Below are 15318 nucleotides of genomic sequence, written 5' to 3' on the forward strand. Positions count from 1 at the left end.
ACTGAGATCACTAGGGACCATCACCTTCTGTTGTTAAACTTCTGGGGTTTGGGTCATTCCAGATTGAGACCTCAAGTGTGCGATGCAGTTTATAAACAGATTATTTATTATGGCTTTTACCTTATGGGAGGGGGAGGAAGTTTCCTGTCTTAAAGGGCCTGTACACACTGCTGAGCTCTCTCAAGAAGCTCACTGGAGGTGCCCTTTAGGAAGGATTAAGTCCTTAGTCCAGTCCTCCTTACAAGAGGAAATGCTTTTCTGGACCTGCTGGTCATCAATACATGTGAGCTAATCAGATATATCAAGATTGGAGGCAGCCTGAGCTGCCATGATCATGCACTGGTCAAGTTCACAGTCCTGAGAGATATGGATCAGGCAAAGAGTAAAGTCAGGACCCTGAATTTTAGGAAAGCAAACTTCCAGCTCTTAAAGGATTTAGTGAATGGGACCCTTCAGAGGAAAGTGTCCCGAGAAACAAGGGAGCAGAGCAGACCTGGCAGGTCTTTAGGGATGCTTTCCATACAGTGCATGATCTCTTGAGCCCATGTGTAGGAAATCAGGAAAAGAAGTGAACAGACCAGCATGGCTGAGGCAAGACTTGCTGGTCAAACTAAGGGGCAAGAAAGAAATGTGCAGCAGTGGGAGTAGGGACAGATGTCCTGGGAAGAGTATAGGGATGTTGTCTGGTTGTGTAGGGATAGGGGCAGGTAGGCCAAAGCATGGCTGGAGCTGAACTCTACAAGGAAGGCAAAGAACAGCAAGAAGGGCTTCTACAGGTAAGTCAGACTGAAGAAGAAGGTAAAAAAACCTTGTACATCTCCTGATGAGCACAACTGACAAACTGATAAAAAGCGAACAGTGAGAAGGCTGAGGTAGCCATATCTTTGTCTCAATCATCATTGACAAGGTCTCTTCCCACACCTATCAAATGGATGGAGCTCAAGGCAGGGACTGGGGAAAAAACATCCCTCCCACTATAAGAGAACATCAGGTTCGAGACTGCCTGAGGAACCTGAACATAGAAAAGTCAGTTGGTGGCTTCTGCTATCACATGGGATTTGGAAATCTACGGTTGCTAGTGGAATTCCAATATTAAGACACATTGGCAGAAAAGGTGAGGGGAATAAAAAGGTCATCCAACCGTGACTGCTGAAAAAAGCTAGGCAATTAGTGGGGGAAATTGTGCTTTTGAACTAATGGAATATGACTAGTAATACTTCTGCTTGTTAAGAGAATTTTAAATTGTATCACCATTACAAAAACATCTTCCTGTGCGGCAGAAACAGCACAAGGATGCCTCTGCCTGCTTACCGGTCTTGATCAGCTCCTCAAAGGACTGGAGAAAAGCAAAAGCAGGAGGTCTCCGCTGGACGGGGCCTGATGGCTCCGTGGCTCTCTGCGGTCCCCGTGGGCAAGGCGGGATGGGCATTGCTCGGCAGCGCTCGGTGCCTGCAGTGCGGGCAGGAGGCTGCGGGCGCCGCTGTTGACCGAGAGGAGCGAGAGGAAGCTCGGAGCGCTGCAGCCCCGCCCGCTGCAGACCGGATCGCTTGCCCCCTCCCTCTCTGACTCGGCAGACGCCGGATTGCGATCGTCCCCGCGCTGCGGAACCGTGCTGCATCAAGGAGGCGGCGACCAGGAGCTGTGAGTCGGAGAAAGAATTGGACCAGCAGCCGGAGCCGAAGCGGGTATCATATCTGCGGTCGGCGGTGGGAATTGACCGTGGTGTTTCGGTGCCGGCGGTGCCGCGGCGGAGATGTGCGCGGCGGGGAGGCGCTGGGGCCGGCAGCAGCGAGCTCTGCTCTGGGCCGTCCTGCTGGCAGCGTGGGAGGCGGCGTGGGGGCAGCTGCGCTACTCGGTGCCCGAGGAGATGCCCAAGGGCTCGTTCGTGGGCGACGTAGCCAAGGACCTGGGGCTGCAGCTGCCGGCGCTCCGAGACCGCGATGCCCACGTTTTTGACACAGGTAGGAGACGCTACTTCTTTTTGGACTCAGACAACGGCCACTTATCTATGATGGAGCAGGTGGACAGAGAAGAGATATGTGCAGCTGTTGTTAAATGCGTTCTACATTTTGAAATTCTTGTAAAACATCCGATGAAACTTTACAAAGGGGAAGTTGAAATACTCGATATTAATGATAACTCTCCCAGTTTCCCAGAAAGCAGCAGTGTCTTAGAAATCAGCGAGAATACTGCACCAGGTACACGCTTCCCGTTAGAGAAAGCTCATGATCCCGACATAGGAGCGAACTCTTTACAGAATTATGAATGTAGTGAGAGCAGCTATTTCACCCTGGACGTGAAAAACGGAGATGATGGTGTGAAATATCCGGAATTAATACTGATGAAATCTTTGGATCGGGAACAGCAGGCTGCTCATAATTTAATCCTGACAGCCACAGACAACGGGAGTCCGGTAAAATCGGGATCGACAACAATTAAAATTATTGTGATAGATGGAAATGACAATGCTCCAGAATTTACTCAGTCTGTGTATAAGGTGACCGTGAGAGAAGACGTGGCCGTGGGAAGTCGGGTGTTACAGGTGACAGCAACTGACAGAGACGAGGGGCCAAATGCCGAGGTGAAATACTCGTTCTTTAAAATCCCGGAGAAGTTTGACAAGACTTTTAAGATGGATCCGGAAAGCGGAGAAATTGAGATAATAGAGAAGTTGAATTTTGAAGAGCACGAGTTTTACGAACTGATGGTGCAAGCACGGGATGGGGGAGGGCTCTCTTCCCACAGTAAGGTATTCATCAAGGTCTCTGATGTAAACAACTACGTTCCCGAGATTGTCATTATGTCTGTGTTCAGTCCGGTTCCAGAAGATACACCGCTGGGGACAGTAATAGCAATATTCAGTGTCCAAGACAGAGACTCTGGGGCGAACGGCGAGGTGCAGTGCAGCATACCCGAAGGCCTCCCGTTTTGGTTGGAGAAGTCGTTCGACAATTACTACAGCATGGTGACTGCTGAGCTGCTGGACCGGGAGCAGGTGTCGGAGTACAACGTGACGGTGCGGGCGGCCGACGGCGGGTCGCCGGCGCTGCAGAGCAGCGCGGTGCTGGCGCTGCGGGTGCTGGACGTGAACGACAACGCGCCGGTGTTCGCGCAGGAGCGCTACAGCGCGCGGCTGGCGGAGAACAACGCGGCGGGCGCGCTGGTGCTGACGGTGCGCGCGACGGACGCGGACTGGGGGCAGAACGCGCGCGTGCGGTACCGGCTGTGGGAGGGGCGGGTGCGGGGCGCGCCGCTGTCGTCGTACGTGTCGGTGCAGGCGGAGACGGGCGCGCTGTACGCGCTGCGCTCCTTCGACTACGAGGAGGTGCGCGAGCTGGAGCTGTGGGTGCGTGCGGAGGACGGCGGCGCGCCGGCGCTGAGCAGCAACGTGTCGGTGCGGCTGCTGATCGTGGACGAGAACGACAACGCGCCGCAGGTGCTCTACCCGCCCGCGGCTCCGCCTGTGGCATCGGGCAAGGGGGCTGGTCGGGCGTGGAGCTGGCGCCGCGCTCGTCGGAGCCCGGCGCGCTGGTGGCCAAGGTGGTGGCGGTGGACGCGGACGCGGGGCAGAACGCGTGGCTGTCGTACGAGCTGGCCAAGGCGACGGAGCCGGGGCTGTTCCGCGTGGGGCTGCACAGCGGCGAGGTGCGCACGGCGCGCTTCCCGCTGGCCCGCGACGCGGCGCGCCAGAGCCTGGTGGTGGTGGTGAAGGACCACGGGCGGCCGGCGCTGTCGGCCACGGCCACGCTGAGCGTGGTGCTGGCCGAGAGCGTGGCCGAGCTGCTGGCCGAGCTGGGCAGCGCGGCCGAGGCGGCGGCGCCGGGCGAGCCGGCCGGCAGCCTGACGCGCTGGCTCGTGCTGGCCGTGGCCGCCGTGTCCTGCCTGTTCGTCGCCTTCCTGCTGCTGCTGCTGGCGCTGCGCCTGCGCCGCTGGCGCCGCGAGCAGCTGCTGGCGGCCGACAGCGGCGTCTTGCGCGGCGTGCCGGTCTCGCACTTCGTGGGCATCGACGGCGTGCGCGCCTTCCTGCAGTCCTACTCGCACGAGGTGTCGCTCACGGCCGACTCGCGCAAGAGCCAGCTGCGCTTCTCGGGCGGCAGCTGCTGCGACACCCTGCCGGCCCGGCCACCAGACGAAGCTTCGGGTGATCTTGTCCCTTCAGGAGATCAAGTTTCCGAAAGCGTTGGGCACATTGCCTTTCAGGTACGTTAATTTTTAAACTTTATTTAGTGGACGCCGTGTTTAGGTTCCTTCGGATAGCCATAGACTTTTCACAGTGCATGGTTCACAGTCTTGGAAACCAAGTTTTAAGATAGTCACCTGCTCATGAATGTCATCTCCTGAATGCATGCTGAATCTGCCTTGTGTGTTTTATGTGCCATGTTCTCTACCACTTGCCAGAGCTCTTTTTATCTCACTTTCCCCAAGGCTGGAAGGTTCTGTTGTATGTGCAACTTCACAAGGAAAACTCATTCTCTTTGTCTTCTTCTGACCGTTCTTTGAAATTGTTTAAATACTTGCTAGTACCCGGTACCCAGCACTTCATTGTAATCCCCTGTATCAACTCTCAAATTCCGGTAGAATTCGGGGATCTTGTAGCTTAAAAGCCGACACCTTGAAGTCCCAGATTTCTTCCATATCTGCCTTCAAAAAACGAGTTAATCAATCCCGCTTAAGGGCACTAGAATTTCTACTGAGAGATTCATATTAAATGGTGACGAATTCCTCTGATCGAGTTTTTTTCCCACTGTTGGGCTTTGTGACTTAACCTTTGGATTCGATACAAATGTAGTTGTATATATATTACTATACTATACAGGTATAGTAATCGAAATGGAGTATATTTATTAGAATATAGATGAAAAAATACTTAAATGCAAAGTACCATTCACCACTATTTATTTATATTGTAGTAATTTTGGACTGCGAGTTAATCTTGAAAACACGAATTTGGACAGTGTTTCGGTGTGTGATGCATGAAAATGTGTGTCTGGGTTGTTACAGCAATTCTGGCCGTATAGGAGGCAGTGAATTGACTGCGACATGTTTCAACAGAGTTCCCCTGTCCCCATGTAAATAACCACATCCATCTCTCCATCTATCATGTGGAGATGCTCACAGTCTTGCGTGGCTTCTGGAATATTACAAATTCAAATCCACGTCTTGTTCTGACAGGTTATTAATTTGTTACCGTAAGTTGTGTGTAGGTGCAGCTGGAGGGAAAGAAATTAGCCTTCACTGGATGAACTGCCAGAGCTAGCAAGAAAACATATTTTCTAATGAGATGTTACTGCGAAGGGGAGGAGGTCTTGAAATTGGCATCTCAGAGGCCCAGGATTGGAGCACATGTAAGAGCAACTCCACCGAGTAGACAGAGTGGAGAATTTTCTAACCTCCCCTTGCCTTCTGCATAAGGGGCTGTGATAATAAAGACTTCCTTCAGGGTTTTTGTTGTTATTTCTTTGTTTGTGGGTTTGAGTTTGTTTTTTTACTATAAGAGACACGAGGTTCTAACTTACAGGTAAGATAAAATGGCTTTTTGCAAGGAATCTGTCTGTTTACTCTTGGTTGTTCAAACAACCATGACTGCCGTCAACATTTCCCAGGAAATGTTCTTTAATGCCTGAGACCAGCTACAATATTGGCTTGTTTAGGATATCAGGGAGTGGTTTGTGGGAGACACACACAAAAAAATTCGGGGTTGGGTTGTATGGGTACTGATGAGATGATGCTGAGCTTTAAACGTCAAAAGAGATGGGATCAGGTCTGATGTGACCGCTGTGGTGTTCTCAGCACCTGGGATTCCCGGCTTGGCTTGTCCATCAACGACCACCGTTCAAAGATGGAAAACTTAGTGTTAGTCGGGGATCTCTCAGCTATCATAAATAAACCTGCTACCCACGAGCAGTGTTTCAGCGTTCGATCCGCCCTGCCTTTTCCCTCACGGAGGCGAGATGATAGCAGCGGGGACACCGAGTGTCCCACCCAGGAGATCAGTAAGATCACAGCGTGGCAGAGATCAAGGTCCTGCCCCACATCCCTCAAGAAACGGAGGAGGATCTGTCGGACGGAAGGCTTGCAGGTGTAAGGAATTCAGACAATGGGAATTCCTAGATGCAAGGCTTCAGTACTGATAGAGGTTTTCTGTTTTTCGCTCCTGACAACATCTGTATTTTCCAATCCTTCCCGATTCAAGGGAGTGCAGAGCAGGACCTTCGGGCTATTCTTTCTCTTGGACGCTGCGGTTCTCAGACACGGACTCAGGGTGTCACTGTTGGCCAAGGCGAAGAAGCTGCTCCGCCGTCGGCTCCTCCCCGGCCCCCGCGTAGCGCTGCTCTGCACTGCGCAGAGCAGAGAGAAAAGCAGGAGCAGCTCGGCTCAGCCCGTCCTCCGACCGGCAACAGGGATTTCATATATTTAGTTCTTTCGGATACCTGTTTAGCTACCCGGAAATCCTAATTTTAAATCGTCCGGAGAATACCTTTCAGGAAAGCAGGGAATGGAGGTCAGATTGGCAGCGCAGGGCTGGGCAGGCGCTGGGCGGGTCGCGTTGCTGGCAGTGCTGCTGTGCGTGTGGTGCCGGGCGGCGGCGGAGCGGGTCCGCTACTCCATCGCCGAGGAGCTGGGCAGAGGCTCGCTCGTGGGGCCGCTGGCGCGGGACCTGGGGCTCAGCGCGGACGAGCTGCCGGCGCGCAAGCTGCGGATAGTTGCTGGTGACGAAAAGCAGTACTTCACTCTCGAGGAAGATAATACAAATCTGCGTGTAAACGACAGGATAGACCGAGAGAGCATCTGCGGGGCCGTGTCGCCCTGTGTCCTCTTCTTGGAGGCAGTCGTGGAAAACCCTTTTGACATATTTCATGTGAGTGTCACTATCCAGGATATCAATGACAATGCGCCGCAGTTTGACAGAGAATTTGTTACCATAGAAATAATCGAGTCGACGCCTCCTGGTACCAGGTTCCCATTGGGCAGCGGCAGAGACCCCGACATTGGGGCGAACTCTTTACAGAACTACGAACTTACCCCCAACCCACTCTTCTCCCTCGTAGTGAGGGAGAGCCCTGATGGGACGAAGCACGCGGAGCTGGTACTGGAGAAATTCTTAGATCGAGAAAAACAGAGAAATCACCATTTGATTTTGACGGCGGTAGATGGTGGGGATCCAGTCCGATCCGGGACAGCCCAGATTAAGATTAACGTGACCGACGCAAACGACAACCCACCAGTATTCACGAAAGAAATCTACAAGGTTCGACTGATGGAAAACCTGCCAGAAGGCTCCTTAGCTTTTCAGGTGAAAGCTACCGACAATGACGAAGGTACAAATGCAGAAATTACCTACTCCTTCAGCGACATAGCAAAAAGTGTCCACCAGGTCTTCACTTTGGACCCCAGGACAGGGGACGTGAAGGTTTCAGGACCCTTAGATTATGAAGAAAGGAAATATTACGAAGCGAGTGTGGAGGGCAAGGATGGGGGCGGGCTCACTGCACATGCCAAAGTGCACATAGACATTATAGACGTAAACGACAATGCGCCAGCCCTTTCCCTCCTGCCTATCTTGAACCCGATACCGGAAGACTCAGTCCCGAGCACAGTTGTAGCTGTGATTAATGTCCGTGACAGAGATGCGGGAGAAAATGGAGAAGTGAGCTGTAAAATGGACGGAAATTTGCCTTTCAAATTAGAACCTTCATCAGAGAACACATACAAACTAATAATAGCGAGGCCCCTGGACAGAGAAAATGTCTCCGCTTACAATATCACCATCACTGCCGTGGACCGTGGCAGGCCGGCGCTGTGGAGCAGCAGGGAGCTGGTGCTGGAGGTGTCGGACGTGAACGACAACGCGCCGGTGTTCGAGGAGGCGGCGTACAGCGCGTACGTGGCGGAGAACAACGCGGCGGGCGCGCTGGTGGTGCGCGTGCAGGCGCGGGACGCGGACGCGGGCGCCAACGGGCGCGTGAGCTACTGGCTGGCGGGCGGCAGCGCGGCGCGCGGCGGCGCTGGTGTCGGTGGAGGCGCGGAGCGGCGCGCTGTACGCGCAGCGCTCCTTGGACTACGAGCAGTGCCGCGAGTTGGCGGTGGCGGTGCGGGCGCAGGACGGCGGCTCGCCGGCGCGCAGCTCCACGGCCACGGTGCGCGTGTTCGTGCTGGACCGCAACGACAACGCGCCGCGGGTGCTGTGGCCGGCGGCGGGGCGGGTGGCGCGGCGGCGGGAGGCGTGGCCCCGGCGGCGGCGGCGGCGTTCGAGGTGGTGCCGCGCTCGGCCGAGGCCGGCTACCTGGTGGCCAAGGTGGTGGCGGTGGACGCGGACGCGGGGCGCAACGCGTGGCTGTCGTACGAGCTGGTGCAGGCGTCGGAGCCGGCGCTGTTCCGCGTGGGGCTGCACAGCGGCGAGGTGCGCACGGCGCGCGCCGTGTCCGAGAGGGACGCGGCCAAGCAGCGTGTGGTGGCCGTGGTGAAGGACCACGGGCAGCCGGCGCTGTCGGCCACGGCCACGCTGCACGTGGTGCTGGCCGAGAGCTTGCAGGAGGCGCTGCCGGAGCTGAGCGAGCGGGCGGCGGGCGCCGAGGCGGCGGCGGGCGAGCTGCAGTTCTACCTGGTGCTGGCGCTGGCGCTGCTGTCGGCGCTTTTGGTGCTGAGCGTGGCGCTGGCCGTGCTGGCGCGGCTGCGGCGGGCCGGGCCGCCCGCCGTGCTGCGCTGCCTGGGCGCGCAGCGCTTCTCGGTGGCCGGCGCCGCCTTCCCGGCCGACTTCTGCGAGGGCACCTTGCCCTACTCCTACAACCAGTGCGGGGCGGCGCCGGCGCGCGCCGTGCCCGAGGCCGCTTGGCCGCCGCCGCCGGTGCCCATCCTGTCTGCGGAGGAGCTTCTGGGCGGGGATTCCTGCGAGAAGCCGAGCCCGAGTAGCAGCAGCAGCGCCGTCGGGAGAGCCGCCCGCCGATCCCGACGCACCACAGGTCTGTAAAGCCGCGAGTTCCTGCTGTTTTCCCTGAACTTCTCCGAACCGTTGCCCTCTTTTCCCTGGGTTTCCCCGGTTAGTGTAGGTGGGAAAGGCTGGTCCGTTTCCCCGAGAAGGAATGAAAGAACGGGGTTATTTCTTTCTCTAAGAAGAGGCAGTTAGCCGTAGCACTTAGTTCTGCGGTGATCACAGCTTCAGATTAATCTAGGAGGTTTTGTCTGCATCTCTTGCGTTGACTAAAATCGTGTTAATTAGTAACTGCCAAGGGGATTCATTACTGTGCAGTAGATTCGCCGGTTCTTCATGAAGGAATTGGGGAAATAATGCAGATACTAACTGTTGTAGATTTTTCCTTAATGATTGGTTTATCCTGAAACTCTTTTCTGGGACTTGGTTAAAACTGGCCACATGCCCCTTGATTACCGCTTTTTCGGTCTTGGACTCCAAAAGGACTCGTTTCTGTACTTCATGGATAGAAAAAGTGACAGGTTCTTCATCCTGAGTAAAAGAAGAGACCGTCACTCATTTTTTGCGTGAATGCTGTTGCAGAAATGTCAGTAATGGTACCAGTAGCAGGACGAGTTAATTTTGCTAACTATCTTTTTCCATCTTGGCTTGTAGTTCCCTCCTTTTTTTTTTCTTTTTTTTTTTTCTTTTTTTTTCTTTTTTCTTTTTTTTTTTTTTTTTTTTACCGTTCGTAATATTTCCTTCATACACAAGTGTAGATGAAGATTTAGGTCTCAAATGGAAAAAAAAAATCGGATTTTTTGTTCCAGCGACTCTTTCTTATCTTTTTTACAAAATGGGAGGTGTTTGGACCTTGTATACAGAATTCGTTCTCTTAGTTTTTTGGAGTTTTTTCCCCCACTATTTGTTACATAGGTCTGTTTAAAAGGATAAGGCTCTAAGATCCAAAGATAGATATCAAATGTGAAGGAGATTCTCCAAATGACAGTTTAGGCACCTGAATCAGGTACACTTGAAAATTTATCAAGGGTCACCAGAGTGTAAGGTCTGCAGCTGTACTTCTCTTTTCCCCCTGTCTTAAAGTATTTTGTTGAAAATGTGCCATAGCTGCATGAAAACACAATAATTAGAACAAGGTTTAGCTAACAAGCGTCAGCCCTTTACACCTTGATTTCTGACAAAATGAAAGCCTCTCCTTGGGATTATAACATGATTTGATTGAATGTAATTATCTATAAACAGAACAGATTCGTTACCGGTGCTTTCCTGCCTCCTGGGTAGTTGTAGATAGAGTGGGTGAAGAGTGCTGAAGTAACCTACAGCTGTATATCAGAGACGGTTTTCTTTGGCCACCCTTGTGCCGGGAATTGAATCATTACTCTTACAAATATTTGTGGTGAAAGTGCTGCTTTTGGACTACTGTGTAAAGTCTCATAATACCCCGTACGTCTTATTAAAAGAACTACATTACACTGCGTGCAGTGCCGGCAGGAGGCTGCGGGCGCCGCTGTTGACCGAGAGGAGCGAGAGGAAGCTCGGAGCGCTGCAGCCCCGCCCGCTGCGGCCCGGCTTGTTGGCTCTCCCGGTGCGTGAGTCGGCAGCGGAGCGGTCTGCGATCGTCCCCACAGTGCGGAGACGTGCTGAAGGGGACGGAAGAGCCTAGCAGCAGCGGCAGGGACCAGAGCGCCGGAGCTACACCGTGAGCCAGATCGGTGAGCGCGGCGGACAGCTCCCGACGGTGTTGCGGTGCCGGCGGTGGTGCGGTGCCGCAGCGCGATGTGCGCGGCGGGAGGCGCTGGGGCCGGCAGCAGAGAGCTCTGCTGTTGGGAGTGCTGCTGGCAGCGTGGGAGGCGGCGTGGGGGCAGCTGCGCTACTCGGTGCCCGAGGAGATGCCCAAGGGCTCGTTCGTGGGCGACGTGGCCAAGGACCTGGGGCTGCAGCTGCCGGAGATCAGCGATCGCGACATCCGCGTTGTCTCTGAAAGCACGACACAGTATTTCGCTCTGCATGGGAAGACGGGACATTTAGTGACGGCGGAGAGGATCGACAGAGAGCAGCTGTGCCGGCTGGTAGAGAAATGCGTGCTGCGCTGTGAGCTGATAGTGGCGGGGGAAATGCAGGTTTACGGAATCGTAGTGGAAATCACGGACATTAATGACAACGCCCCCAGATTTCGAGAGGCAGAAAAAGAATTGAGACTTAGCGAGGCGACAGCCCCGGGGTCGGTTTCCACTGACAGAGGCTCATGATCCGGACTGGGGCCGGAATTCCCTGCAGAGCTACGAGCTGAGCGGCGACGAGCACTTCTCGCTGGCCGTGCAGGCGGGCCCCGGCGGCGATCAGCGTCCCGAGCTGGTGCTGGCGAAGGCGCTGGCACCGGGAGGAGGCGACGTTTCACGAAGCTGGTGCTGAGGGCGATTGACGGCGGCGATCCGGCACGGACGGGCACAGCTCGGATCCGTGTTGACAGTGGTGGATGCGAACGACAACGCGCCCGTGTTCAGCCAGGCGGAGTACACAGTGCGTGTGCCCGAGGATGTGCCAGTGGGCTCCGTCCTCGTCACTGTCACAAGCCACTGACGCCGATGAGGGTCTAAACGGGCAGGTGAAATACAGCTTCCATAAAATTTCAGACCGGACTTCTGACCTTTTTTACCTGGACTCTGAGACAGGAGAAATAACTGTTAAAGACGACTTGGATTTCGAGGAAATCTCCTCCCATGAACTAGAGGTGCAGGCCCGGGACGGTGGAGAGCTCTCTGATACAGCGAAAGTCGTGATCGCTGTGACAGATGTCAACGACAACGTGCCCAAGATTTTGGTGCGGTCGGCCCTGAACGAGATCTCAGAGGACGCCCCGCCGGGGACTGTTGTGGCCCTGCTGCATGTGCAGGATGGCGACTCGGGGGTGAATGGCGAGGTGCGCTGCTCGCTCGATGGGGACGTCCCGTTCCGGCTGGAAAAGTCTTTTGAGGACTATTACCGTGTGGTGACAGCGAGAGAGCTGGACCGGGAGCAGGTGTCAGAGTACAACGTGACGGTGCGGGCGGCCGACGGCGGGTCGCCGGCGCTGCAGAGCAGCGCGGTGCTGGCGCTGCGGGTGCTGGACGTGAACGACAACGCGCCGGTGTTCGCGCAGGAGCGCTACAGCGCGCGGCTGGCGGAGAACAACGCGGCGGGCGCGCTGGTGCTGACGGGTGCGCGCGACGGACGCGGACTGGGGGCAGAACGCGCGCGTGCGGTACCGGCTGTGGGAGGGGCGGGTGCGGGGGCGCGCCGCTGTCGTCGGTACGTGTCGGTGCAGGCGGAGACGGGCGCGCTGTACGCGCTGCGCTCCTTCGACTACGAGGAGGTGCGCGAGCTGGAGCTGTGGGTGCGTGCGGAGGACGGCGGCGCGCCGGCGCTGAGCAGCAACGTGTCGGTGCGGGCTGCTGATCGTGGACGAGAACGACAACGCGCCGCAGGTGCTCTACCCGCCCGCGGCTCCGCCTGCGGCATCGGGCAAGGGGGGCTGGTCGGGCGTGGAGCTTGGCGCCGCGCTCGTCGGAGCCCGGCGCGCTGGTGGCCAAGGTGGTGGCGGTGGACGCGGACGCGGGGCAGAACGCGTGGCTGTCGTACGAGCTGGCCAAGGCGACGGAGCCGGGGCTGTTCCGCGTGGGGCTGCACAGCGGCGAGGTGCGCACGGCGCGCTTCCCGCTGGCCCGCGACGCGGCGCGCCAGAGCCTGGTGGTGGTGGTGAAGGACCACGGGCGGCCGGCGCTGTCGGCCACGGCCACGCTGAGCGTGGTGCTGGCCGAGAGCGTGGCCGAGCTGCTGGCCGAGCTGGGCAGCGCGGCCGAGGCGGCGGCGCCGGGCGAGCCGGCCGGCAGCCTGACGCGCTGGCTCGTGCTGGCCGTGGCCGCCGTGTCCTGCCTGTTCGTCGCCTTCTGCTGCTGCTGCTGGCGCTGCGCCTGCGCCGCTGGCGCCGCGAGCAGCTGCTGGCGGCCGACAGCGGCGTCTTGCGCGGGCGTGCCGGTCTCGCACTTCGTGGGCATCGACGGCGTGCGCGCCTTCCTGCAGTCCTACTCGCACGAGGTGTCGCTCACGGCCGACTCGCGCAAGAGCCAGCTGCGCTTCTCGGGCGGCAGCTGCTGCGACACCCTGCCGGCCCGGCCGCCGCCCGACGAGCCCGCACCGCTGCTCGGGGAGGAGGACCCTGCCGGCGCTCGCCCCGTTGACCCCGCCGCTCTCCCGGTGAGTTTTTCGAACCACATTTTTCTTCCTTTCCTTTTTTATTAGTCTGCATTTTCTTCTCTTTTCTGTGTCATTCCTCTGGACGTGGATTCGACGAGACGCCGACCCACACATGGAGACCCTTGTGCTCTTGCCTCTCGTTCATATAGGGCCATATTTTTCATTGATTGCTCAAGTTAGTGTGGAGTGCCTGATAGGCGCGGGTATTTTGTTTTCCGTCCTTTTTCTGTTAGCGCGAATGAGGGTCAGGTCCATGTAAGTGTAGCAGAAGGGACACATATACTTTGTATTTCTGTAGTGTTTGGTAACATGCTATTATCAATTATAAGGGTCTAAGAGGATCATGTGCTTTGTGAATGGTTGGAGATGTGAGTAGTGGGATCTGTGCATGAGGGACTGTTCAGGGCCACTGGAAACGTGGTTTGCCAGAAGACATGTTTCTCCACTTGTATTGGGCAGTTTTCCCCTGTCTGCCTGTAGGCTGCTGTTCTGCAGGGTTGTTTTCACTAACAGCATAGTTATACAGATTATTCTTTCCTACTAAATACCTGAAATACCTATCTACCTTAAGTGCCATTATTAACAATGTATGCTGTGATCTCTTCTCTCTGATAACTGTGAGACTTGCTTGTTTTGAGGAGCTAAAAGTCAGGAATTTTCTCTGATGGTGTGTGGAAGACCAGATCTTCTACATTTTCCGACTGTCCAGCATGTGCCTTTCATTTTTACAACAGTGAAGGGAAAGACTTTCAGAGGCATGTTTCCGTCAAATATCAAAGGAATAAATGCTGTTGCTTTTCACATGCACAAGGTGAGAAGTTGAGTATTAGCCACGGTAAAAAGCTGTTTGTGCAACTTTTCCTTTGGTGGAGTCTATCTGCATATAATGAAGATCAACGAAAATGATGCGAGCTGTGAAGGGTTTGAGTAGGGCCCCGGGTTACTGTATGTGGGGAGGTACTGGGGCAGGCGAGGCACGTGATTTGTTGATTCCCAGGGTTTATTGGTGCCATGCAGACCATGAGTCTGAAGGTGACTTATTTTTGGTATTGCACTACTCAGAATACAACTAGCAGAGTTGTGTGTTCATCAGTTTGTTTTCCTGTTGCATGATATTTCTATGAATGTTGGTTATTACACATAAATGTAAATTTTGCAATTATTTGGTAGTGTAAGGTATTTTCTGAGTTTCCCTTTTGTTGAAGAAAGATGATGCTGCGTTTCAGCTGACATTTTGATGGCCAGGACTGTACTTGAGCTCCATACTGCTTATGGTCTTCAGATCCTTTTATGTTTCTTCAAATTTTGTGGAACAAGCAGATAAATCTCTTTGAGTGTGCCCGTGTTGTGGTCCTTGTGTTCTACAAATTTTTGTGCACAACATTTTTTCATTGGCGTCCCTCTGCAAGTGTAGCTCTTTTGTTATGTGATACTTGTGTAGGGTGAAGAGTTCAGACTGTAAGAGGAAGGGCAGATGCAAGAGTTGACTGTGGTATCATTTAAAATGGCTAAAAGGAAGGTCTAAAAGTTCATTTTGTCCTAATTTTTAGATGAGTCCCACAGATTTGGTTCCGCGCATTTTCCTATTCCTTATTATCCGAAGGAGTTCCCCTGAGGAACTATGGCTGTGGTCAGTGGTGTGAGCTCCTGTAAGCCTTGTGTGTACTTGTTAACAAGTAGTGACTTTTTCTGTGTACCTACTACAGCTGACACAATCTGAAATGTTAAGTTGTGATTCTTACACTCCTGCAGGTTTCCCATGATCGACTTGTTTCTTTGTTCAGCTCTAGAATTGGCCCTCATTGTAGCTGGTAGTTCTTAAAACATTAAAATAGTAAAAGACTGATAGATTATCAGGCTGGGGGAATAGTTTCTGTACATAACTTGAAGGCTGACAGCTGCCAAGATGTGATGGGTTAACTTTGGAGAGCAACTACATGCCCAGAAAGCTGCTGGACAAGAGAGAGAAAATACAATGAAAGGGTCGTGGGTCCAGATAAGGAGAGGGAGAACACTCAGCAGTTATTGTCATGAGCAAAACAGACTCGACTTGGGGAAATTCAGGGGAAAGGGCTCTTTTCTACAGGGTGTAGTCCTTTAAGAATAGATTGCTCCAGCAGGGGTGACCTGCAGGAGTTACAGGTCCTGCCAGCAGA

General features: G+C 54.6%; 3 protein-coding genes across 3 annotated transcripts; all 3 read left to right on the forward strand.

Annotated features, from left to right (window-relative positions):
* Positions 1–1580: 1580 nt before the first annotated feature.
* Positions 1581–3801, forward strand: LOC120410737 (protocadherin gamma-A7-like). Its single transcript, XM_039559759.1, has one exon. It carries the CDS (start codon positions 1754–1756, stop codon positions 3707–3709), a length of 1956 nt encoding a protein of 651 aa, XP_039415693.1. The 5' UTR covers positions 1581–1753; the 3' UTR covers positions 3710–3801.
* Positions 3802–6352: 2551 nt separating this feature from the next.
* LOC120410749 (protocadherin gamma-B5-like) lies at positions 6353–8968 on the forward strand. The gene is given in 3 exon segments (XM_039559848.1): positions 6353–7992; positions 7994–8201; positions 8204–8968. Coding segments are annotated over 3 exon segments (2469 nt in total). The 5' UTR covers positions 6353–6496.
* A 402-nt stretch (positions 8969–9370) lies between these two features.
* Positions 9371–13404, forward strand: LOC120410750 (protocadherin gamma-A6-like). Its single transcript, XM_039559849.1, is given in 12 exon segments — positions 9371–9464; positions 10390–10566; positions 10634–11150; positions 11152–11302; positions 11305–11394; positions 11396–11500; positions 11502–12125; positions 12127–12210; positions 12213–12356; positions 12358–12435; positions 12437–13162; positions 13396–13404. Coding segments are annotated over 12 exon segments (2799 nt in total).
* The last annotated feature ends 1914 nt before the right edge of the window (positions 13405–15318 follow it).

This window comes from Corvus cornix, chromosome 13 (genome assembly GCF_000738735.6).
Source record: "Corvus cornix cornix isolate S_Up_H32 chromosome 13, ASM73873v5, whole genome shotgun sequence".
Lineage (NCBI taxonomy): Eukaryota > Metazoa > Chordata > Aves > Passeriformes > Corvidae > Corvus > Corvus cornix.